The 25,204-nt window shown below is 43.1% G+C and overlaps 2 protein-coding genes across 4 annotated transcripts in view; one reads left to right on the forward strand and one right to left on the reverse strand.

Moving 5' to 3' along the window:
* The first annotated feature begins 5,229 nt into the window (after nucleotides 1-5,229).
* LOC121545171 (RNA transcription, translation and transport factor protein) lies at nucleotides 5,230-14,927 on the forward strand. Of its 2 annotated transcripts, none has more exons than XM_041855618.2 (8): nucleotides 5,230-5,440; nucleotides 6,162-6,286; nucleotides 7,889-7,988; nucleotides 8,394-8,480; nucleotides 11,805-11,893; nucleotides 12,211-12,279; nucleotides 12,746-12,794; nucleotides 14,311-14,927. In XM_041855618.2, the coding sequence occupies exons 1-8, from the start codon at nucleotides 5,380-5,382 to the stop codon at nucleotides 14,463-14,465; spliced, it is 735 nt and encodes a 244-aa protein (XP_041711552.1). In that variant the 5' UTR covers nucleotides 5,230-5,379; the 3' UTR covers nucleotides 14,466-14,927. The 2 variants fall into 2 exon arrangements, with proteins under 2 accessions (XP_041711552.1, XP_041711553.1); XM_041855619.2 differs by having other exon boundaries at nucleotides 8,403-8,480.
* LOC121545169 (nidogen-2) overlaps nucleotides 14,839-25,204 on the reverse strand; it is a 110,970-nt gene continuing 100,604 nt past the window's right edge. For both annotated transcript variants that reach the window (XM_041855617.2, XM_041855615.2), the window contains 4 exons: nucleotides 24,607-24,764; nucleotides 17,398-17,521; nucleotides 16,319-16,431; nucleotides 14,839-15,365 (listed from right to left, as the gene is read on the reverse strand). In XM_041855617.2, coding sequence (XP_041711551.1) covers nucleotides 16,320-16,431; nucleotides 17,398-17,521; nucleotides 24,607-24,764 — 394 coding nt within the window. In that variant the 3' untranslated portion in view covers nucleotides 14,839-15,365; nucleotide 16,319. The remainder of the gene's footprint in view (nucleotides 15,366-16,318; nucleotides 16,432-17,397; nucleotides 17,522-24,606; nucleotides 24,765-25,204) is intronic.

The following is a 25,204-nucleotide window of genomic DNA, read 5'->3' on the forward strand; positions in this document are numbered from 1 at the left end:
GATACTGGTCTGATGTTGTTGACATCGGAGGGATCGAGTGTTGGTTTTTTGAGAAGGGGTGCAACTCTCGCTCTCTTGAAGACGGAAGGGACATAGCCAGCGGTCAAGGATGAGTTGATCAGCGAGGTGAGGTAAGGGAGAAGGTCACCGGAGATGGTCCGACGACCTCCTCCCAGAGCTCCTGGACCAGGATGAATGATTAACCCAGTTCTACCTCATAGTCCGTTAAACTCTACAGTTCATTAATAATAATTCACCACATTCTTTCCCTCATTAAAATGCAAATCAATTTATAACATTTTTGACATGCGTTTTTCTGGATTTTTTTGTTGTTATTCTGTCTCTCACTGTTCAAATAAACCTAACATTACAATTATAGACTGATCATTTCTTTGTCAGTGGGCAAACGTACAAAATCAGCAGGGGATCAAATATTTTTTTTTTCCCTCACTCTATATTTGTTTTGTTTAAATGTGTGTGTGCATGTGAGTGTGTGAGAGTTAGGCTATATGGAGGAGATTACTGAGTAGTTTGGTTCATCAGGCTGACCCTCAGTTTTCACTTGAAGTTATTGAGGGATGATGATGTTTTGGCAATGTGAAGATAAAAATTCCAGAGAATTCCACTCTGACCTGTGAAAGACAGCAACGCGCCAGAAAGCGCCTAGTCGATGGCCACGATTATAGGTTTGAGATGGGTGGAGTGGTGATCTGCTCTGATTCAGCTGCAGTGTTGAGTAGTGTGAAGCAGGTCAGATAGGGGACACTTGTTTGTGGAGATGATGATGCTGTTAAATGGGAGTGGTGGTAAGGTTTTGCTGCATTCCCGCCCACGTGGGTGTGGAGGGTAATGAGAAGGCCGATGTGGTGGCTAAGAGTGCTGTGAGGAGAGAGGGGGTAGATATTCAGGTCCCACTGGGCTGCATGGAAGTCAAGTCCTTGATCCAGGCAAAAGGGCTCGATCTTTGGCAAAGGGAGTGGGATGCTAGTAGTAAGGGGAGGCAATTATATCACGTGCGTCGGTCAGTAAAAGAAGAGGTGGGGAGTATGGGATGTAGGAGCGAGGAAGTTGTGTGGAGTAGACTACGGTTTGGGCACACAGGTTAGAATGCCACGTTGTGGATGATAGGGAGACATGAAACAGGTCTGTGTGATGAGTGTTTAGTGGAGGAAACGGTGGAGCATGTGTTGATATTTTGTGAACTGTATGATGCAGATAGGGAGAGATTGTGTGAAAGGGTTAGAGAGGCTAGATGGGGTTTGGATGTTGTAGTGGCGGGAGGAAAGGGGAGGGAAGTAGTGTCTAGGGCTCTATTTCACTTAGAGGAACAGGACTAATGAAGATAATTTAATGTAGGTAGGCCGTGACTGGCCTCACACTCCAGTACAGTAGGTGGCGATGTATGCACCTTAAAAGTTGGATGCAATCTGCCAACCCAATCCCAAAAAAGAAAAAGAAAGCCAAACTCAGTAAGAAGTATCTCGCTTAAACTCTGTGCGTCTGAACCGTGTAGTGGATGGGGGAAAAGAAGAAAGCCTGTCGGTATTACTGATGTTTGATGAAGAGTATCTCCCTTCACATGTGAAGAAGGGATATGTTAGATATGCGGTGAGAGCTTTTGTGTCCAAGGTGTTGTTTTGCCGGAGTTGCAAAAAATATGGACATCTATCAAGTGTGTGACGAAGGAATGTTGTTGAAGATTCTGAGGGTGTACGATGTTGTAATTGTGATGGCAATCACGTTCCCAATTCCCCGGAGTGCCCGGTTAGGGTAAATGAGTATGAAGTGGCAAGGGTCAGGGCTATACAGCATGTCTCCTACACGGAGGCACGTGAAGTAGTTGAAGGAGCGAGGGGAGCTGAAGATATGCCGGTGGATGCTCCGCAGACTGGGGAGATTCAGAGTGTTGTTCAACAGTTGAGGGAAACTGATATGCTGATCGTGAACAAGGTGGATTTTATGGTGTTTATTGAGCATGTGATTAACTGTACAAATGAACAGAAAGTCCAAGAAACTGGACATAATAGTATCTGCGGCTGAAAGGTTTTTGTGTTTCCAGAACTTCACTGCTGAAACATTGCAAAGAATAATGTCCGAAGATGCTCTTCCTTCTCAGGCCCCAGAGCCTCTAGGGATGGGCGTTGGCACTTTAATCTGAATAAAGGAGTACATTGAGTTTAGTTTTATTGTGTTAATTAGAACAGTAGGTGGTGGCATGCACCTATAGCATTTGTTTGTGGATCGCAGTAACATCAAAGAAGAAGACCCCGTACAGTAGGTGGTGGCAATACACCAATAGGTGTAGTCTGCCATAAAACTTTAAAGAAGAAGAACTCTGGATTTCCGAGCCTTCCAAATGACTGTGGGGATAGCAACAAAAGTAGGAGACGGTGAGGACGAGGCGCCATAGTGTCGGATGAAGGTTTTGGGAAAATTGCGGAAGCAGATGTTCTGTTTGAATGGGATGACGTGGAGATGAGAGTGAGAAGAATTGGATTACAGTGGTGAATGCAAAAGGAAATTAGAGAAGTACAGTGGTAGTGGAAACTAGTAAAAACAAACCTAGTTCTGAGTCTTTTGGTTTGAATAATGGTTTTGGATCGATGTTGTTACCTGGGAGATCAGTTTTGAAGTTTCTATTAAAATTGTGGATGAGGTGGCGTTGATGATAATAACGAGAAGTGGGCTTAATTCGTTTTTGTGTGTTTCTAAGAAAGAGAAGGAGTGTGCTTTGCGCATCAAGAAGATGTCGGATTGGAATGTGTCGTGTGGATCTTCAAAGCATGGTGCCTATCAAGGGTGTTATCTCTGGGGGTGGTGCTAGAAGTAAATGCAAAGGATATACAGTTGAAGTCGGAAGTTTACATACACCTTAGCCAAATATATTTAAACTCAGTTTATCACAATTTCTGACATTTAATCCTAGTAAAAATTCCCTGTCTTAGGTCAGTTAGGATCACCACTTTATTTTAAGAATGTGAAATGTCAGAATAACAGTAGCGAGAATGATTTATTTCAGCTTTTGTTTCTTTCATCACATTCCCAGTGGGTCAGAAGTGTATATACACTCAATTAGTATTTGGTAGTATTGCCTTTAAATTGTTTAACTTGGGTCAAACGTTTCGGGTAGCCTTCCTCAAGCTTCCCACAATAAGTTTAGTGAATTTTGGCCCATTCCTCCTGACAGAGCTGGTGTAATTGAGTCAGGTTTGTAGGCCTCCTTGCTCGCACACGCTTTTTCAGTTCTGCCCACAGATTTTCTATAGGATGAGGTCAGGGCTTTGTGATGGCCACTCCAATGATCCAACTACCTCATCCCCATATTGTTATTTATGTTGCTAATTTGCACCCCAGTATCTCTATTTGCACATCATCTTTTGCACATCTATCATTCCAGTGTTAATACGAAATTGTAACTATTTTGCACTATGGCCTATTTATTGCCTTACCTCCATAATTTACTACATTCGCACACACTGTATATATATTTTGTGTTGTATTTTTCACTATATTTTGTTTACCCCATATGTAACTCTGTTGTTTTTATCGCACTGCTTTGCTTTATCTTGGCCAGGTCGCAGTTGTAAATGAGAACTTGTAATCAACTGGCTAATCTGGTTAAATAAAGGTTAAATAAAAAAAATAAAAATACCTTGACTTTGTTGTCCTTAAGCCATTTTGCCACAACTTTGATAGTATGCTTGGGGTCATTATCCATTTGGAAGATCATTTGTGACCAAGCTTTAACTTCCTGACTGATGTCTTGAGATGTTGCTTCAATATATCCACATAATTTTCCATCCTCATGATGCCATCTATTTTGTGAAGTGCACCAGTTCCTCCTGCAGTAAAGCACCCCCACAGGTGCTGCCACCCCCGTGCTTCACGGTTGGGATGGTGTTCTTCGGTTTGCAAGCAACCCCCTTTTTCCTCCAAACATAACAATGGTCATTATGGCCAAACAGTTCTATTTCGGTTTCATCAGACCAGAGGACTTTTCTCCAAAAAGTACGATCTTTGTCTGCATGTGCAGTTGCAAACCGTAGTCTGGTTTTTTTATGGCGGTTTTAGAGCAGTGGCTTCTTCCTTGCTGAGCGGCCTTTCAGGTTATGTCGATATAGGACTCGTTTTACTATGGATATAGATATTTGTTTCCTCCATCTTCACAAGGTCCTTTGCTGTTGTTCTGGGATTTATTTGCACTTTTCGCACCAAAGAATGTTCATCTCTAGGAGACAGAACACGTCTCCTTCCTGAGCGGTATGACGGCTGCGTGGTCCCATGGTGTTTATACTTGCGTACTATTGTTTGTACAGATGAACGTGGTACATTCAGGCGTTTGGAAATTGCTCCCAAGGATGAACCAAACTTGTGGAGGTCTACAATTTTGTTTCTGAGGTCTTGGCTGATTTCTTTTCATTTTCCCATGATGTCAAGCAAAGAGGCACTGAGTTTGAAGGTAGGCCTTGAAATACATCCACAGGTACACCTCCAATTGACTCAAATGATGTCATTTACATTTACGTCATTTAGCAGACGCTCTTATCCAGAGCGACTTACAGTTAGTGAGTGCATACATTTTTATTTATTTTTCATACTGGAATCGAACCCACAACCCTGGCGTTGCAAATGCCATGCTCTACCAACTGAGCTACAATTAGCCTATCAGAAGCTTCTAAAGCCATGACATCATTTTCTGGAATTTTCCAAGCTGTTTAAAGGCACAGTCAACTTAGTGTATGTAAACTTCTGACCCACTGGAATTGTGATACAGTGAATTATAAGTGAAATAATCTGTCTGTAAACAATTGTTGGAAAAATTACTTGTCATGAACAAAGTAGATGTCCTAACCGACTTGCCAAAACTATAGTTTGTTAACAAGAAATTTGTGGAGTGGTTGAAAAACGAGTTTTAATGACTCCAACCTAAGTGTATGTAAACTTCTGACTTCAACTGTACGTGAAGAATTGGATCAAGTGGTTGGTGCACAACAACTGACCCGCATGGTAGATGGTGTGGGGAAGCCCACTCCATCCATTCTATTGTTTTTTTAAATGAAGAGTCTCTCCCTTCTCACGTGTATTTGGGTTATATGAGATTCCCTGTGAGAGCCTTCGTGCCCAAACCCATGCAGTGTGATAATGTACATTATTTGGTCAAGTTTGTATTTTGTATTATCTCTGGTTCCCGCCCACCTCCCCTTTCCCGCAATGGAATATATTATTTATGTTTTGTTTCAATACCCCGTACAGTAGGTGGGGGCAATACAACAATAGATGGTCTGCCATAAAACTTTAAAGAAGAAGAAGAAGAACTCTGTGCGTCTCTGCTAGAAGTTGCACTGTTTCTGACCTATAAAGCTAGAACCACTTGACAAAATGTTTCGAAGAAAACTGACAGCGTTGGATTATCATAACCCCTCTGGATTTGACTGCAAAGGTAGCAATAACAAAGCCACGATAAACGAGCTATCTGCTAGTGAATGACGTGCACTTTCAGAGCCACCCATGGCCATGGCAAAATGGGTAACTATAGCATCTAGCTAGCTAGTTGTTACCGTACTATCTTTGACGTTAAGTCTAAAACATTTCGATACAGCCATGTCTGTAATATGTATGCATGATTTGTTTATATTAGCAGTGTTTATGTCATACAAAATTATTAAACTGTGAGTCTTGTTAGGTGGTCAGGTATTGTACTTTTTGTGCATTAGCCCAGCTAACTAGCTTTTTGGGAGCTAGCTAAACCAGATAGTAGGCTAGCTAGCGTAGCTACTTTACTTACAGAAGTGGAGTCAGAACGCAACTAGGTAACGTTAGATAATTCGCTAACGTTAGCTAGGCTAGGGTGGCATCTGAAAGTGATACTCTATTCCTTGTTGGTATATTATAAGTGAATAGTCTTAGGAATTTGACAGAATCTTCTTATGTGAATTTCTGCCGGTTCAATATAAATGTGGTGGGTGCTTATATTTGTCCTATTACATAACACATTATATATTATTCCCACTGGCTCCCCATTTGTTATAACACAGTCTATAATTTAACACAGGAAATCTATTATTACCACTGACACATAGTTGTGCAGGTCAACTAGCTTTGCAGAGAGTATATGTGCGTCTAGTTATTGTGTCACTGTCTTTATGTTCTGCTTTGCACAGATGAGACAGAGTTCAGGAATTTCATTGTGTGGCTGGAGGACCAGAAAATTAGACACTACAAAATTGAAGACCGTGGCAACCTGAGAAATATCCCCAGCTCGGAATGGGCCAAGTCCTTTGAGCAGGTGAGCAGCAAGGCTAGCTGCAGTTACTGTATTGAAAACAACCTTGGGTCAGTCAAAGGTCGGTTCATATTACATCCAAGCAATTACAACCTGTGTTGTGTTCAGGAAGGCGCACTGTAGCAAAACGTTTTGCGATGGAAAATGAAAATCTGTGTTCTTTTTTATTGGGCAAGTTCATGTAGTATCTCCATGCGTCATAACATTGTCTCCTTACTGAACCATGGGGCTCTTTTTCCACTTTATCAATGTATCTAGGAGGATCTGTTCTCTCAACCCCTTCCCTAACTGTTTACATCATAGGCAAAACAATAGAGCCAGTCCAGGGCCACTTTCAGTTGCCAAATAATGTCAAGCATTGCAGATAGAAATCCCATGAATAGAGCATACATAATAATAATATGCCATTTAGCAGATGCTTTTATCCAAAGCGACTTCCAGTCATATGTGCATACATTTTTACGCATGGGTGGTCCCGGGGATCGAACCCACTACCCTGGCTTACAAGCGCCATGCTCTACCAATTGAGCTACAGAGGACCACGTGAATCCTTGTTCTACATGTCGGAGAGGCATGTTTGTTCTACATGGCATATTTCTATCTGAGCGTTCCAAAACGTTGTGTCCTGCTGAACGCGCCCCATGATCAGTCAGTAGGCCTAATCATTCTAGAATGCTGAAAGTAATCCGATTTACCGCCCTAATCACTGGTCTCATAGCTGTGACACACTCTTTTTCATTGGAGAACCTCCATTGGGGTTGTGAAGTTACCATCCCATTTCCTGTCCAGGAAGCACCCTCTCGCTACCAACTGCCATTTTTTAGAAAGAGGCGAGAACAGGATTTTTAAAATTTATTTAACTAGGCAAGTCATTTAAGAACAAATTCTTATTTACAATGACGGCCTACCCCATCCAAACCCTCCCCTAACCCGGACGATGCTGGGCCAATTGTGTGCAGCTCTATGGGACTCCTGATCACGGCCGGTTGTGATACAGCCCGGCATCGAACCCGGGTCTGTAGTGACGCCTCTAGCACTGCGATGCAGTGCCTTAGACCGCTGCGCCACTCGGTCCCCAAAGGAGGAAAGACTATTGAGACATAGCACGTCAGCGCTTGCACCAGAAACCTTTGTCTCTCCTGGCTTGAATAGTTCCCCAGTGTGATGAGTCTGGACAGTAAAGGTTCCTCTGGGATAAGGCATGCTGCTCAAGGAGAACCTACCATTTCTTTCATGAAATGTGAATGGCGGCATCTAAAAACAATTGTTCAGCCATGTCTCACCTGGGGTGTATTCAATAGGAACCAAACGGAAGGAAACAGGATGAAACAGGGAGGGACCTACGTGCATTTGTCCAATAAACGCTTATTTTAGTTTTTACGGTGAGCACTGAAGACTAGACAAGAGCTCTGAAACAAAGAGCTACCCAGTGAGAGCTAGTAACGACACCACTCCGATGGAAGTTAACCATTTGAAGAAGATTGTATCACGGTTATGGTCTCAGGAACCTCGTATTCACGGTACCCTGGGTCATGTTCAGTAAGGCACACTGTGGCAAGTTTTCTCCCTACTGAACATGAGCTTGATTCTCTGTTTCCTACGCAGTATCTTCAAGATGTGAACTGCCCATTCACTGTCCAAGAGAGACCGGAGTCGGTAGACTGGTTGCTGGGTCTAGCAGTTCGGTTCGAGTATGGCGACAATGGTACTGTACCATCCATTTCCGCCTTATATCTCTTGATTTATTGAAGGGACTAGTGTTATTTTCCTTGTGTGATTCGGTGCCCATTGTGTGTACTTGGGCTGCTTGGGGCATATTACTACTTTCAATGTATTGTTGTGGTGATGCGTTGTTCAGCCACTAGATGGTAGCATTGTATTAACAGTGGCAACTTTGACAGCTTGGGCTGCTCCACCATAAGGGATAATCTAGTTGTGGTTCCACCCTCTGTTGCCATACACTGTCAGTGTCCAGGAATGTTAAATGACTGAGGTTACACACTATTAAAGCAAGTCTTTGTTGTAAAAGCAGTTAAGTCGTAGTAGTATTATTTAATAAGTGGGGGGCATCGACTAAGTGGTCACTGTCTGGTTGTTGTATGTCCCACTGGCTCCCCAGTTGAGAAGTACAAGAACTGCCCGCCAGCCACGGCCACCGAGGCGGAGAAACCCTTGGATCCCCTCATCCATCTGGACAGTGAGCGAAACCACTCTTTCATCTCTTCCTCTAAATGCCTATCCTCCTCTCCCCTTACCTCTCTGCTCATCTATCTCATCCCCTCTTCACTCCTCTTCCTCTGTCCCTGATGTTCTGTGATAAAATCATCTGATTAAAGAAACCAGCGTGCAACGTAGTACTGAAGTGGGTTAGCGCAACTGTGTCTGGCCCAGACCACCAGACTGATTACACACACACACACACTGCTGCGCACGCACACAGCAACCTACCACTGCTATGGGAATGTAGAGGCTGACAGCAGTGACTAGAAACGTTGGATACCTCAGGCTCATGTGGTGCCTCACGTAGTCTTTCACTAGCTGCCCTACTAGCGTAGGAGCCATTTTTTGGTTTGCTTTATGCTCATTATGACCTACCTGGTCTGTTTAGGCTAGACTTATACAGTGAAATGCCTTTCTGGCAAGCTCTTTCACAAAAATGCAGTAATCAATATCTGTAGTACTATAAAGTCAAGTAGAACAAAAACACACAAGGAATAGAAATAAGAAAAACACGAGAAAGTAAGCTACTGTATATACAGATGGTGTTCTGAATGGCGCCGGAGGAGATGGCTGCCGTTTTACGGGCTCCTAACCAATTGTGCTATTGTGTGTGTTTTTCCCGCATTATTTTGTACATAATGTTTCTGCCACCGTCTCTTATGACCGAAAAGAGCTTCTGGATATCAGGACAGCGATTACTCACCTCGTACTGGACGAAGATTTTTTCTTTAACAAGTCGTACGTGAAGGATTTTCTTCAGACACCCGACAAGGCCCAAAGTCCTGTCATTCGCATGAGAAAGAGACGGAGATATCGGGGATGTAGGTCGGGGTGCCTTGTAAGGATCTGACGGCAAGTAGGTAATCTGCCTCTACCATCAGTCCTATTAGCCAATATACAATCATTGGATAACAAAATAGACGAACTAAGATCACGGATATCCTACCAACGGGACATTAAACACTGTAATATCTTATGTTTCACCGAGTCATGGCTGAACGACGACATAACACAGCTGGCGGGATATACGCTGCATCGGCAAGATAGAACAGCTGCCTCCGGTAAGACAAGGGGTGGCGGTCTGTGTATATTTGTAAACAACGAAATTTAATATTAAGGAAGTCTCAAGGTTTTGCTCGCCTGAGGTAGTGTATCTCATGATAAGCTGTAGACCACACTATTTACCAAGAGAGTTTTCATATATTTTTTGTAGCTGTCTATTTACCACCACAAACCGATGCTGGCACTAAGACCGCACTCAATGAGCTGTATAATGCCATAAGAAAACAGGAAAATCAAAAACTAAAGCAGGAAGCACCAGTGACTCGGTCAATAAAGAAGTGGTCAGATGACGCAGATGCTAAGCTACAGGACTGTTTTGCTAGCACAGACTGGAATATGTTCCGGGATTCTTCCGATGGCATTGAGGAGTACACCACATCAGTCACTGGCTTCATCAATAAGTGCATTGATGACGTCGTCCCCACAGTGACTGTACATACATACCCCAACCAGATGGATTACAGGCAACATCTGCACTGAGCTAAAGGGTAAAGCTGCCGCTTTCAAGGAGCGGGACTCTAACCCGGAAATCCCGCTATCCCGACAAACCATCAAACAGGCAAAGCATCAATACAGGACTAAGATTGAATCGTACTACACCGGCTCCAACGCTCGTCGGATGTGGAAGGGCTTGCAAACTATTACAGACTACAAATGGATGAAGAGCTAAATTACTTCTCGCTTCGAGGCAAGCAACACTGAAGCATGCATGTGTGCATCAGCTGTTCCGGACGACTGTGTGATCACGCTCTTCGTAGCCGATGTGTGTAAGACCTTTTAAACAGGTCAACATTCACAAGGCCGCAGGGCCAGACGGAGTACCAGGACGTGTACTCCGAGCATGCGCTGACCAACTGGCAAGTGTCTTCAATGACATTTTCAACCTGTCCCTGATTTGAGTCTGTAATACCAACATGTTTCAAGCAGACCACCATAGTCCCTGTGCCCAAGAACACAAACCTGCCTAAATGACTACCGACTCGTAGCACTCACGTCTGTAGCCATGAAGTGCTTTGAAAGGCTGGTCATGGCTCACAACAACACCATTATCCCAGAAACCCTAGACCAGGGTTCTTCAATTCCGGTCCTGGAGGGCCAAAACACTTCTGTTTTTTTATTTCTACCTGGTAGTTAATTGCACTCACCTGGTGTCCCAGGTCTGAATTAGCCCCTGATTAGAAGGAGAGGGGAGGAGGTCAGAGACCTGGCCGTGTGGTGCCAGGATAACAACCTCTCCCTCAACGTGATCAAGACAAAGAGGACCGAGCACACCCCCATTGACATCGACTGGGCTGTAGTGGAGCAGAATGAGAGCTTTGAGTTCCTTGGTGTCCACATCACCAACAAACTATCATGGTCCAAACACACCCAAGACAGTCGTGAAGAGGGCACGACAAAGCCTATTCACCCTCAGGAGAATGAAAAGATTTGGCATGGGTCCTCAGATCCTCAAAAAGTTATACAGCTGCACCATCGAGAGCATCCTGACTGGTTGCATCACTGCCTGGTATGGCAACTGCTCGGCCTCCGACCGCAAGGCACTACAGAGGGTAATGCGTACAGCCCAGTACATCACTGGGGCCAAGCTTCCTGCCATCCAGGACCTCTATAACAGGCGGTGTCAGAGGAAGGCCCTAAAAATGGTCAAAGACTCCAGCCACCCTATTCATAGACTGTTCTCTCTGCTACCGCGCGGCAAGCGGTACCGGAGCGCCAAGTCTAGGTCCAAAAGGCTTCTAAACAGCTTCTACCCCCAAGCCATAAGACTCCTGAACAGCTAATCAAACGGCTACCCGGACTATTTGCATTGTTCTATTCCCTCTTTTACGCTGCTGCTACTCTCTGTTTATTATCTATGCATAGTCACTTTAACTCTACCTACATGTACATATTATCTCAATTACCTAGACTCACCTGTGCCCCCGCACATTGACTCTGTACCGGTACCCCCTGTATATAGCCTCGCTACTGTTATTTTACTGCTGCGCTTTAATTTCTTAATTTTTTAGTTATACATTTTTTACTTAACACTTATTTTTCTTAAAACTGCATTGTTGGTTAAGGGCTTGTAAGTAAGCATTTCACTGTAAGGTCTATAACAGTTGTATTCGGTGCATGTGGCAAATACAATTTGATTTGAAAAATGCCATATTTACAATGTGCAGGGATACTGGAGTGGTAGGGGTAGATGTGTAAGGGGACTAAGGTAACTGGGTGTGTTCCCTTCTTGCTCCTCAAGGCAACAACCCAGACTTTAAGGCTGGCGTGATGGGCCTGGCTAACATGCTGAAGATCCAGCGTCACGACGACTACCTGGTCATGCTGAAGGTGAGAACCAGTTGCAACCAAGCACCATGTCTATGAAGTGGGACAGACTTACTAATGCCCTTTTTACACTACTGATCCAGGTCGTGCCGAGCGGTAGTGCGATGGCCTGGTTACGCACCCACCATAGTAACTGGAACCTTGCTGGAAAGGACAATGTAAAATGAAAATATCAGAGCCCGTACGGTTCGGATCAGCGCTATACTGTGGAAAGGGTTTTACTCATTTCTTATGACCATGTTGGAAATGACGACCCTGTGCAGATTTCAGACTTGTGCAGATTTGGTAGCAATGGTGTGGTTATTTCACTTCTCTAACAGGCTATAAGGATCCTCATCCAAGAGAGGCTGACCCCAGAAGCCATAGCCAAGGCCAGCCAGTCTAAAGAGGTGAGCTACTGCGGCAGATCCACCCGCCTACACATTTAGGCCTCATCAAAATGCCAAAGGTTTTAAAACGTGATCCGAAATAGTGCCCACAATACTTCAGAACTGGGTCCAAACAGGATGGGTTTTTGTATTTTTGGGACCATTTGCACAAGGCAAGCTCACTCAAGTGCACTCTGAACTCTCAGGACACATTACTGTATGAAACATCACAGAGTACTGGTTTAGGATCCATTTTGCCTTTTAGATCACAAATAATAATATGATATGGACAGGGGTGGGGACACTCCTACTCTTATACGCTTGATGATAAATAGAGCCTCAGAGTGTGATGGGTAAGGCCTGTGTGCAGTGGTCTGGAAGTCGTCTCCGTGGCTATGCTATTTTAAGAGGACGGCTATATATTGGCACTTCCTGTGTCCCCTAATTGCTGTGATGTATCTCTTCCTGTTTCTGCCTCCTCCTCAAGGGTCTCCCTGTGGCCTTGGACAAGCACATCCTCGGCTTTGATACCGGAGGTGAGTGCTCGCAGTCGAGTATTTGAAGTAATACACACGGGGCACATTTCAAACGGCAGTGTGTTATCCTTCATATCCTCATGAAGGGACTATAGTCCCTAAATGACATTTTGAAGTGCTTCTGTAACTGCAAATGCTTACGCTGTCAATTCCCTGTGTTGTCCCCAAGACGATTATTATAATCTTAATGGGCTCCACACATTGATAGATTTTTATTTGACAATTAAAAAACACAATACAACCATAAATGTGGACACAATGCATTTAAGTAAAAAATGTATTTCCATTGTGGTCCTCTTCAAACATGTTACACAATCACAGCTAAAAGCTGAATTGCAGTAAACCTCACATGGCCCAAATAATTAAACACTGCAAAGACCAAAACATAACACATTTGAATAGTCCTCCAGATGACAGTGGTTGCTCTTTCCTTGGGAATAGCTTGCAGAACTAGCCAGCCAGCGTGCTTCACTGTCCAAACCGCATTGGTTGTGACCACTTGCGAGTAGCCTGGCTCCGCCTTGCAAATCTTTCCACTGCTTAGCCACCCTCACTGAGTTGAATCGCCTCCCGTTGCTCCTCAGCCCGAGTAATCTCCAGTGGTGTTCTCCAGGATGACTGGTCTCCCAGTCCCAATGTAGCAGGCTTCCATTACAGCGCCATGATTCAGCACAGAGTCCAGTCTGTCCAAGCAGCCCGAAACCACAGAGGAAATCCCCGGCATGAGCTCCCCAAGGACAGCATGTTCAAATCAAAACTGCATCGCGAAAGCTAGCTGTAAAGCTAGCTAGCAGTGCAATCGATCTAATAATCGATTTACTGTGTTATTGAAAATTAACAGATTTCAGATCACCAGATTTATGTGATCTCTATCTAATTATCTTCCTAAAGCAATAGTTTGCAGAAAAATAATATAACAAAATGAACAATACATTTTCAGGGGCTAACAGCCCAGCTAGGCTGCCCCCTAGGGCACCATAGCAAATCCATTCTGTCCTATTGATATGATTGTAATGGAATTACAGTAATGGAATTTATCTTGACTACTGTTGATGTAATACTCGGTAGGATTGCTTGGGTGGCTAGGGCCATCACATAGTCAAGATCTGATCCAGATCTGTTGGAGATGCATGCGGGCAAAGGAAACAACATGGAACGTGTCATTGTGGAGACTAGTGTCATTTCCCTGTGAACCACTTTGTTTGAAGTGGCCTGTCATGTCAACATAATATCAGGCTATGTCAGTGCAGGGGTTGTACGTACTTGCCTAGAGGGGTGTATGTATGTAAGTGTTTCTTTTTACAGATCACTACAAAGATGAAATATGGCTTTTTTTAACCCAGCATTGACAAAGGGAAAACAAAAGCACAATTGCATGTGTTGTTCATCCTGTCAACATGTGGTCCTACATTCATACAATAATTCATCTGTGACCTCAGTCGCTGATCACTTACTGAGCATAATCTCGTGTTGTGGAACACGGCCTCTTAGTGGTGTGCTGCTCCTTTCTCTGCAGACGCCACCCTGAACGAGGCGGCTCAGATCCTACGTCTGCTCCACATCGAGGAGCTGCGAGACCTGCAGACCCGGATCAACGAGGCCATAGTAGCCGTCCAGGCTATCATCGCAGATCCCAAAACAGACCACCGCCTGGGCAAGGTCGGCAGATGACATGGCCTGCCTGATCCCTTGACCTCTGCCCTATAACCCCCAACACACGCGGTCTGTGGAAAAGCAGTAGCAGTCACACAAACTCTACATGGATATTGGTCCAAGACCCTGTTATTTTATTTTGACCCCCCCCCCGCCCCCCTCTCTAACAACCATGATGAAGCCTTTTTGATTGTGATGTTTTTGTGAAGGATTTGGAAAGATTGGAATGAATTTTTTGTTTTGGAAGGGGAATTAGCCTTTTCGTGGAATGAGTGTTGGAATGAAAATGTGTGAAATGCATAGTAAAAAAAGAAATGTGTGTTTTTTTTTTTGTTCATAAGAAATGGGAAGTCCTACCAGATTCTCTGCTGAAATGACCCATGAGAGAATGTCTGTTTTAAGTCCTGAATCACATTTTATTGTTATAAATATCACATCTTACAAAAAATAAAGGATTAAAAAAAGCACTGGTAAAACAGATATTTGGCAAGACAATGCAATTCCATGTGGTGAAATACAAAATTATTATTAGTGCACAGAATACTCATACTGCATTGCTGTGTGTTCATTCAATACACATTGACAGTTATAACAGGACTTGTGGCTCAAAGATCTTATTTATTTTAAAACTCTTTTCTTTGGCTTTCTATAAAAAGTCCCATACAAAAATACAGTAGAAAGTATGAAATGAGGTATTAAACAAATGTACAAAACTTTATTTGCGGGGGGGGGGGGGGGGGTCGCAGTTTGGCGTTTTGTAAATTTGCTCTGCTGGTGGTTGGTGAAATCCTTGCTCCGTCGCGAGAGTCCTTCTTTCGTCGCCTCTGTAGCAGTGTACAATGGAAGGGTTCTCACAGGGGCAAGCATGTCAAGACTGCCAAAATAGCACCATAAAAACGATTCTCTCTCATTGTCTCCCTGCAACAGATGACAACCACATTAGGGCCACAGGAAGGACAGTGGACATCCTTGACGGCTACCTCACACTCAGCTAAAAAAAACTAGCACCAGTCACAGAACAAACATTACTTTTCAAACGTGTAATTTGTTTAACCTCCATAAATACCCCTCTTTTTACATTTCAAGTGTGCTTCCACCAAACGCAAGGCTGTGATCTCATAGGGCTCTTGCCACTAGATTTCCATGGCTTTGAAGTGCTTTGCTGTCTCTGCGAGGACCGGTCACATTTCGTCACCTAGGTCTGAAGTACAGTGATTTGGCAGCAGGTGCCTTCTACTTTCCCAACCCCCCCACTCCCCAGAGGAACTTCCTAGTTGACAGGTTCTGTTTCAAGGCTGTTTGTACTGCCTCTGTCTGTTATTTGGTGTTTTACTGTCTTTTCTTTTTGCAGGTGTCAGCTCTGATACTGTCACATAATATAACTAAGCTTGTGAGAAAGCAGGGAGCCTTAACACTGGGGACCATACTTAATCTGCAGAGTTGCAAAAAGATTAGCGTTTCAGGCTACACAGACTGCAAAAAGGCATAAGCCATACAGTACAATTCAAGTGGAACAGTTCATCTGATTTATTTCCACCAGATGTGTAAAACCACTGACAACAGTGAATGCTATTGCTATCACTTTGACATGAGGGTAATATTGATGGTGTTCCATGTCATCTTTTTTTGCAGGCGCGCTGCACAGATGATCATATCTCACAATGTCTAGGGAAGTGTCTTGTTACCAATTCATTTGACATAGCAATCTTCTGAGATGCACAGCACAACTGCAAAAAAGACAACCTGGAACGTCACCAATCACGAGTCAAGATTTGTGTGTGAGCCCACATAATTATGTTTCTGTAGCATGAGGCAGCTTGATGTACAAGTTCACCCCGTGGACAGGACGCTATAAAGATGTACAGTATTACCTTATAGACAGTGGGTGGTTGCTACGGTGACACCGTACAGGTGAGACCTCTGGTCAGGTAGGTACTCGTCTGTGAACTGGCTGCTGTCCCGACTCAGAGCAATGACTCCGTCCCTACAAACACCACAGAAAAAAATACATATTCAAGTTTGAACAAGCAAAGTGCCGTGATGAAGAGCTCCTGGCCCGTCTGTCTGACGGAGGGCTGGATTCAATCCGTAGTGGAGAAGTTCGGCATTACAGCATGATTGAAATGTAAAAGCAATGTTCCAGCGTTAGCGGAGACTGCATATGTTGGCTCAATTTGAAATGACCTTTACATTTCAATCGCGCAATCTGTAACACTCAAGCAATACAGATTTACATTTACGTCATTTAGCAGACGCTCCTATCCAGAGTGACTTACAGTTAGTGCATACATTATTATTATTTTTTATTTTTAAATACCCCCCTGTGGGAATCGAACCCACAACCCTGGCGTTGCAAACGCCATGCTTTACCAACTGAGCTACATCCCTGCCGGCCATTCCCTCCCCTACCCTGGACCAATTGTGCGCCGCCCCATGGGTCTCCCGGTCGCGGCCGGCTGCGACAGAGCCTGGATTCGAACCAGGATCTCTAGTGGCACAGCTAGCGCTGCGATGCAGAGCCTTAGACCACTGTGCCACTCGGGAGCGCTGAATCGGGCACTGATTGTTCCTCCCTGGCTTTAACATCAATGCCCCCTCTGCTCAAGACAACTGTCCAACAGCTAATGATGCACATTACTAGATACTTTCATTCATTTCATTAATTGCTATTGCTTGGAACTTATTGGTCTTTTGTTTGTGTTTTGGTACACAATTTTTCTAAATGTAAATTGTACTCGCAATTCAGTTTGTTGCTGCCAGTTGTGCAATATTTTCTCTCATACCATTACACTGAACCTAAAAAGAACACTACTTTAAACAGTATTTACAGGGTTTGCATTTTTGGGACTATTCCATTGGTTCCGTCGCACCTATGGACCTCCATCAAGCACAGCTTAAGTATTTGACAGATAACAAATACTATTTAAACCCAGATATGTTCCTCTCTTACCTCCTCCAGTCTGTGAAGTAGAAGTGGTTGGCATAGAACACCATACTGAATGGGTAGTTCAGGTTGCTGTGGATCACCCTTCTACCCGTCCCATCAGACGCAATGCACTCCAAACGCTTGGTTCCTTAGAGAGAGAGAGCGAGTGTGAGAGAGAAAGAGGGGAGGATACAGAGAGAAAAGGTAAGAAAGAGATGGGGATGGTAAGGGAGAGATTTTATAGGTTTCATCAGGTTGATAACAGTATAAGCCCCTTCCATAGTATGTAGAGTAGTATACAGTCTGTATGCATCTGAACTGTGTATCACCTCTGACTCTGCTCCAAAACAGCTTGGCCCCATCCCCACTAACATGCAAATGAAAACTTGAGCACGCAAATTGGTGTCTGCGTAGCCAAGCGCTAAAATAGAACTTGGTTCTATTTCAGATGCTCCACATGCTGCAACAACCCTCCTTAAAGCCGATTTATGCTTGATCCGACAATGCGGTCCGGAGGCTACATACAGAGGATGGCTTGCAGAGGCCAAATCGAGCTCCGTACTGCATCGCCATGCGCCTCCCAAATTTAGTAACAATGCGGAGGGCTCTGTATAGCTCCACACTGACATGATTGCTTGACAGTAGGTGGGGGTGGGACCATGGGAGGTCCTGTATAAACACAAAGTCATTTCCTTGACAACTTCCTTCACAACAGCTCTGTTCTGCTCCGCGAAGCGCAAGAAGTATGAATGCCCTGACTTCTGCAGAGACCGCATCGCAGTAAATGCTGTACGGCCAATACAGAGCCAGATTGACCATAAATTGGCTTTTACATGCTGACCAAACCGGCTCCGCACGTGCGTCTGCGTTCGCCATCGTGTGCATGTTGATTTAGTCTATCCCCACCAGACGAGTTCATGACAAGCAGGTTCACATACCAAAACCAACTGTGAAACAACTATCAGTGGTGTATTGCTCTCTGGTTTAAACCTTCACAAAAGTTTTGAACAGGCTGTATTGCAGCAATTAGGCTACCAAGAAAGGCTAGTGCGTCCCCAACAAATCACAGCAACAGGCTACTGACAACCCATCTTAAACTAAATACATGCAGCACACAATTAAAAAGACAGATCGAACTTAATTTAGCCAACGAAAATGTCTCAACAGAATGAAACAAAACAAGCTTTGCATATTTAAATAACTGGTTCAGATTAATAAATATGCCTACAATAATAACAATGATATACAGTAATAATAATGATAAAACAAATGATTATACTGTAAATACGATTTTTTTTAAAAATAATCTACGTTCTAAAATTGCATCCTACCTGAATAGCAAGTTGCACATGCCTGCATTTGGCCGCGCCAACATTCTTCCCATCTTTGTCCACTACAACATTAAAACTTGTCCATATGGAGGACATTCCCCTTGTAGGCTTTTCACTATAAGCATACTCTCTAATTTTTGTTTTACTTCAATGAAAAAGGCCTCCATCTTCGCAATCAATAGTAGCCCAAGGCTTCTCTCACTCGCTCTCTCGCTCTCCTCAGCAGCATGCACATAACACCTCGATCACACCGACAGTGAACGCTGCATTTGCCTTGCAGCATTGCGTTGCAGAGGCAGTTGCAGTGCCTTCTGTGTGGTGCATACTTTGGATTTATCGAATGTATGCGTCAAACTGTATGCGTGGATAGCTTGAACAGAAATGGTAGCAGAAGGTGAATGTTGAACTTTTGTTGCACACATATCCAGATGATGCTGCGTACCATTTTGCGCAAGACACTGTTGGTGTGATCGAGACGTAACGCAGCAGGCAAGGAGTGAGAGAATGGTGCTGAAGCGTGAAATCGGGATGTATGATATGCAGCCCGGACAATTTGGGCGGCTACAATTTTATCTAGCAGGCAATTACCGGCTAACAGAAACCCTGGCCCACACATTGTCTCAAGAATATTTTATATTTTAATAACCTCAAACACCAAGTTAGGCATACCTCATTTCAAAATAGGCCATCATCACTGTCAATCGTGAATGATAATGATTTAGCTTTTACCTGTGAAATGTACAAACTGCGTCTGCAATCATTTGATCTCAATCAGTTTCATGGGAAATGTAGATCTTGAATTACTTGGTGTAATGGTGTTAACAAACTATTAGCCTCTCTTGTATTTTGTTTCAATCAAAGCATATATCCTGCCTAGTGGTGCACGCTGTTGAGTTTTGGCCGCATGAGAAAAGAAATGAGTATTTTCAGCTTCAGCTAACCGTCCTAAAACCTCTACAAATCTGGTGTTTTTGGTGTAACAGTAACATTATAGACTTACTATGCTACAGTATGCTATTATATTCGGTTACGTTATGTAAAATACTAATTCATCATTATGTGGTGTTGCAGTAATTAATTCAGCTTCAGAAATAATTTTCCTGAAAAATATTTATCAGCTCCTCAAATTGAAAAAAAGGGAGGGAGCGTGTTCCTACATCACTACACCCCTGCCAACTATATTCATTTGGGGACAGGTCGAAACACATGGAATATTCATGGACATGTAGCTAGCTTGCTGTTGCTAGCTAATTTGTCCTGGGAGATAACATTGGGTTGTTATTTCACCTAAAATGCATATGGTCCTTTTTTTAGCTGTATCTTTGTAGAATTTGGACCCGTGTTGAGTCATACAAAATCGTGTGTTCTCTACTCCGACAATTAATCCACAGATAAAAATGGGAAACATAGTTAGTTCTTTGATGAACCTCTCCTCTTTCATCTTTCTTCTTCTTCTTCTTCTTCTGTGGATTTTATATGGCGGTTGGCAACCAACTTTAAAGTGGATTACCATTACCAACTGGACTGGAGTGTGGATAGCTTTCATCTTTCAATCATCCATGTTGGTATATGCTCGTAAAAACCAATGAGTAGATGGGAGAGGCGGGACTTGCAACGGGTCAAGCGTGGCTACGCAGACGCGACGGCCGGTTTGGTCAGCATGTTACAAGCTCGAGCATCGCAAAATAAATGTACATATACATATTATTTAATCATTTCGCCCATAAGTGGGCTCCCGAGTGGCGCAGTGGTCTAAGACACTGCATCTCAGTGCTTGAGGCGTCACTACAGACCCCATGGTTCAATTCCAGGCTGTATCACAACCGGCCGTGATTGGGAGTCCCATAGGGTGGCGCACAATTGGCCCAGCGTCGTCCGGGTTTGGCCGGTGTAGGCCATCATTGTAAATAAGAATTTGTTCTTAACTGACTTGCCTAGCTAAATAATGGTAAAATTAAAAAATAAAAAATAAGCTTGCGTGCGTGAACAAGCGTCTGCGTAGCTAAGCGCTAAAATAGAACTTGGTTCTATTTGAGACGCTCGACACGCTGCAAGTTCCGCCTCTCCCATCTACCCATTGGTTTTCAGGAGCATACAACTCCAGGTACAGTGGGGGAAAAAAGTATTTAGTCAGCCACCAATTCTGCAAGTTCTCCCACTTAAAAAGATGAGAGAGGCCTGTAATTTTCATCATAGGTACATGTCAACTATGACAGACAAAATGAGGAAAAAAAATCCAGAAAATCACATTGTAGGATTTTTTATGAATTTATTTGCAAATTATGGTGGAAAATAAGTATTTGGTCAATAACGAAAGTTTCTCAATACTTTGTTATATACCCTTTGTTGGCAATGACACAGGTCAAACGTTTTCTGTAAGTCTTCACAAGGTTTTCACACACTGTTGCTGGTATTATGGCCCATTCCTCCATGCAGATCTCCTCTAGAGCAGTGATGTTTTGGGGCTGTCGCTGGGCAACACGGACTTTCAACTCCCTCCAATGATTTTCTATGGGGTTGAGATCTGGAGACTGGCTAGGCCACTCCAGGACCTTGAAATGCTTCTTACGAAGCCACTCCTTCATTGCCCGGGCGGTGTGTTTGGGATCATTGTCATGCTGAAAGACCCAGCCACATTTCATCTTCAATGCCCTTGCTGATGGAAGGAGGTTTTCACTCAAAATCTCACGATACATGGCCCCATTCATTCTTTCCTTTACACGGATCAGTCGTCCTGGTCCCTTTGCAGAAAAACAGTCCCAAAGCATGATGTTTCCACCCCCATGCTTCACAGTAGGTATGGTGTTCTTTGGATGCAACTCAGCATTCTTTGTCCTCCAAACACGACGAGTTGGGTTTTTACCAAAAAGTTATATTTTGGTTTCATCTGACCATATGACATTCTCCCAATCCTCTTTTGGATCATCCAAATGCACTCTAGCAAACTTCAGACGGGCCTGGACATGTACTGGCTTAAGCAGGGGAACACGTCTGGCACTGCATGATTTGAGTCCCTGGCGGCGTAGTGTGTTACTGATGGTAGGCTTTGTTACTTTGGTCCCAGCTCTCTGCAGGTCATTCACTAGGTCCCCCCGTGTGGTTCTGGGATTTTTGCTCACCGTTCTTGTGATCATTTTGACCCCACGGGGTGAGATCTTGCGTGGAGCCCCAGATCGAGGGAGATTATCAGTGGTCTTGTATGTCTTCCATTTCCTAATAATTGCTCCCACAGTTGATTTCTTCAAACCAAGCTGCTTACCTATTGCAGATTCAGTCTTCCCAGCCTGGTGCAGGTCTACAATTTAGTTTCTGGTGTCCTTTGACAGCTCTTTCGTCTTGGCCATAGTGGAGTTTGGAGTGTGACTGTTTGAGGTTGTGGACAGGTGTCTTTTATACTGATAACAAGTTCAAACAGGTGCCATTAATACAGGTAACGATTGGAGGACAGAGGAGCCTCTTAAAAAAGAAGTTACAGGTCTGTGAGAGCCAGAAATCTTGCTTGTTTGTAGGTGACCAAATACTTATTTTCCACCATCATTTGCAAATAAATTCATTAAAAATCCTACAATGTGATTTTCTGGATTTTTTTTCCTCAATTTGTCTGTCATAGTTGACATGTACCTATGATGAAAATTACAGGCCTCTCTCATCTTTTTAAGTGGGAGAACTTGCACAATTGGTGGCTGACTAAATACTTTTTTTCCCCACTGTATGTATTTGAGAGATTAATCATAGATAACGAACAAAAAACTCAGAGACCATCATTTTGCGGTCATATGAATGTAACATTTTATTTACTCTGCAATTTTCAAAGTCATGTCCCCCCTTCCTTGACTTTTTCTAAATATGTCAATTCAACACACTGTCGTTAGAATTTCAATGTCACAAACAGAGTTTGTGTTATAAGCAGTTTTAGGTAGACATGTCCATCGAAACTACACCTAAACTAATTTCACACATAGGCCTATAATAATAGATATAGCCTAAAGACAAGATTACATTGACAATAGGCTTATGGGTGACAATATTATCAATTGCCTTGCGAATGAAGAGACTGCTGCACAGCGTGGGTAATTGCCAAAAAAGGGAATGGCGCTTACCAAAAAGCAAATTTTTCAAATCGTCATTCATGCAGGTAAGACATTTTGATTTCATAATCAGAAAGAGCAGGTTCTAAGGTTTCTAAAATACATACATTTGCCAAAAAACTTAAAATTAAGGCATGGGCTCTATTTCAAAATATCACTTTTTTGGTAGAATATTACAGCTGCTATTCCATGCGTTCTACATGTGAGCATAATTAGTTATTTTGAAATACAAGCTATTAGTGTTTAAAAAAAATGTTTTTAAAGACCTGCCTTAATGAAATAATAATGCATATCTTTGTGATGGTGTATAACACTTGAATTTGGGTGTTTTTGTGGTTTTTCGTTTTTACATATAGCCTACAGTAACAAAACTCATGAAAAATATTTTCTAATGGTAGGCCTACCTAAAACCTTCATAAACACAACCAAATGTTTTATAGCATATATTAAATGTATTTATTAAACTGTTAGAATGCATTGGCTCAGAACGGGATTACTAGAGGCCCAGCTTTTCTAGTGTTAATTGTCATTTAACATTTTAGTTACTTTGCCATTTTCAAAGTCATGTCCCGCTTCCTTGAGTTTTCCTAAATACTGTAAGTCTATTCAACACACTGTCATTAGAATTTCAATAGAGAAACACAAAGAACCAGCTAAAAAGAAGACCATATGCATGTCAGGTAAAATAACAACCCAATGATAATCTCCCAGGACAAACTAGCTAGCAAAGGCTATAGTCTCAATGTCCACGAATGTTTCATGTGTGTTTCGACCTGCCCCGATATTTATTTAACTGATTTACGATTTTAGTATTTTAACCTGCGTGTCATGATCGTGTCTGGTGGGGATAGACAAAATCAACATGCGTGCGAAGGCGCACGCGGACGCATGGGCATGGCGGTTGTAGTCAGCATATTAAAGTGCTGAGAAGTGACAGCAGCACTGCTTTCTAATAACTTACCATACTTTTAATAGCTTACTATTTTAGCGTCATGAGATTTAACATCATGAAATGGGCATTATTATATATAGCTCAACCTTAACGACTTCATGGTGGGAACATACAAACAAAAGCGTAGGTTACAAAGATAGAGACTTGGATCACAGAGATGTACTGTAGCAATTTGAACTTCAAAAGAGCTAATGAAAATGCCTCTAAATCAGGGCTCCAGACTGCGACCATATAGTCGCATTTTGCGACCCTTTGACTTGTCTGTGCTAGTAAAAAAATATATGAGTCATACTGGTGCGAGCTGTACATTCTACCTGGTCGCCTCATTCAAAGGGTCACCTCAATTGGGAGGATAAAACCATAATTTGTCAAACAGTTTAGTGCATTATCCTCATGATTCCTGTAATGAAAGTGTCTGCCCAAGTTTATAATAAGAAATGAACAGAATGCATCAGTGAATTCATGAAAATCACTGGATTCGGTTGCATATCAAAATACCTTGAATCATGCATTGCTGCTTGGACATGTTAGATGTAACAATGTATTTATTGAATACCATCTCAGTAGTATATTACACTTCTTATTAAGCATTGTGAAATACTTTATAATGACTTTATCAGATGATTACAAATGTTTCTATTGCGTGACTCCGCAAATTAATTTTTGGGGATGCGACCAAATCATGGGCTGGTGCCAACTGGGGAAAATGTCTGGAGCCCTGCCTTAAATCCTGATCCAAGATCAGTTTAGCAATTTTTTCCTCTTTAAGATGGTGAGGATTTGGGAGAGTAAGCTGGTTCTAGTTATATGCCTTAGGTGTGGTTCTAAACGCTCCAAGCTCCTAGAGGCACGGGATTCTTACCTGCGTCCGCCCAGCACACCTGTCTCGTGGATGTGTCAAAGGTCAAGGCGTTGGGCAGGCCAATCCCGTCCTTCACCAGCACCTTCCTGCTGTGGCCATCCACTGAGGAACTCTCGATTTTCGGTGCCTCCCTGTTCCAGTCGGTCCAGTACAGGGTCCTAGAGAGTCAACACACAGTTAGAAAGCACTTAGAAAGGGCAATTATGGTGGTGTGCATGGTGGCTCATATGGTTCATAAATGGTGTGTGCAAGTGTAACTGGTGGGATCGAACCCAGGTCTCCCGCTCTCCAACCCAACGTCTTAACCAAGTCTTAACATCCTCTAGATCCGAGGGGGTCATTTGGGGTTACAAGTCTCCTGGGAGGGAGTGCAACCGAGAGCGTGATTCCAAATCAACTCCGCTACACATCAAGGTTGTGGGTTCAATTCCTGCATACACTGAATATGAAACCAGGTAGTGCCTTCAGAAAGTGTTCACACCCCTCAACTTTTTCCACATTTTGTTGTGTTACAGCCTGAATTTTTTATTGATTAAATTGAGATGTTGTGTCACTGGCCTACACGCAATACCCCATAATGTCAAAGTGTAATTATGTT

This window comes from Coregonus clupeaformis, chromosome 29 (genome assembly GCF_020615455.1).
Source record: "Coregonus clupeaformis isolate EN_2021a chromosome 29, ASM2061545v1, whole genome shotgun sequence".
Taxonomy (NCBI): domain Eukaryota; kingdom Metazoa; phylum Chordata; class Actinopteri; order Salmoniformes; family Salmonidae; genus Coregonus; species Coregonus clupeaformis.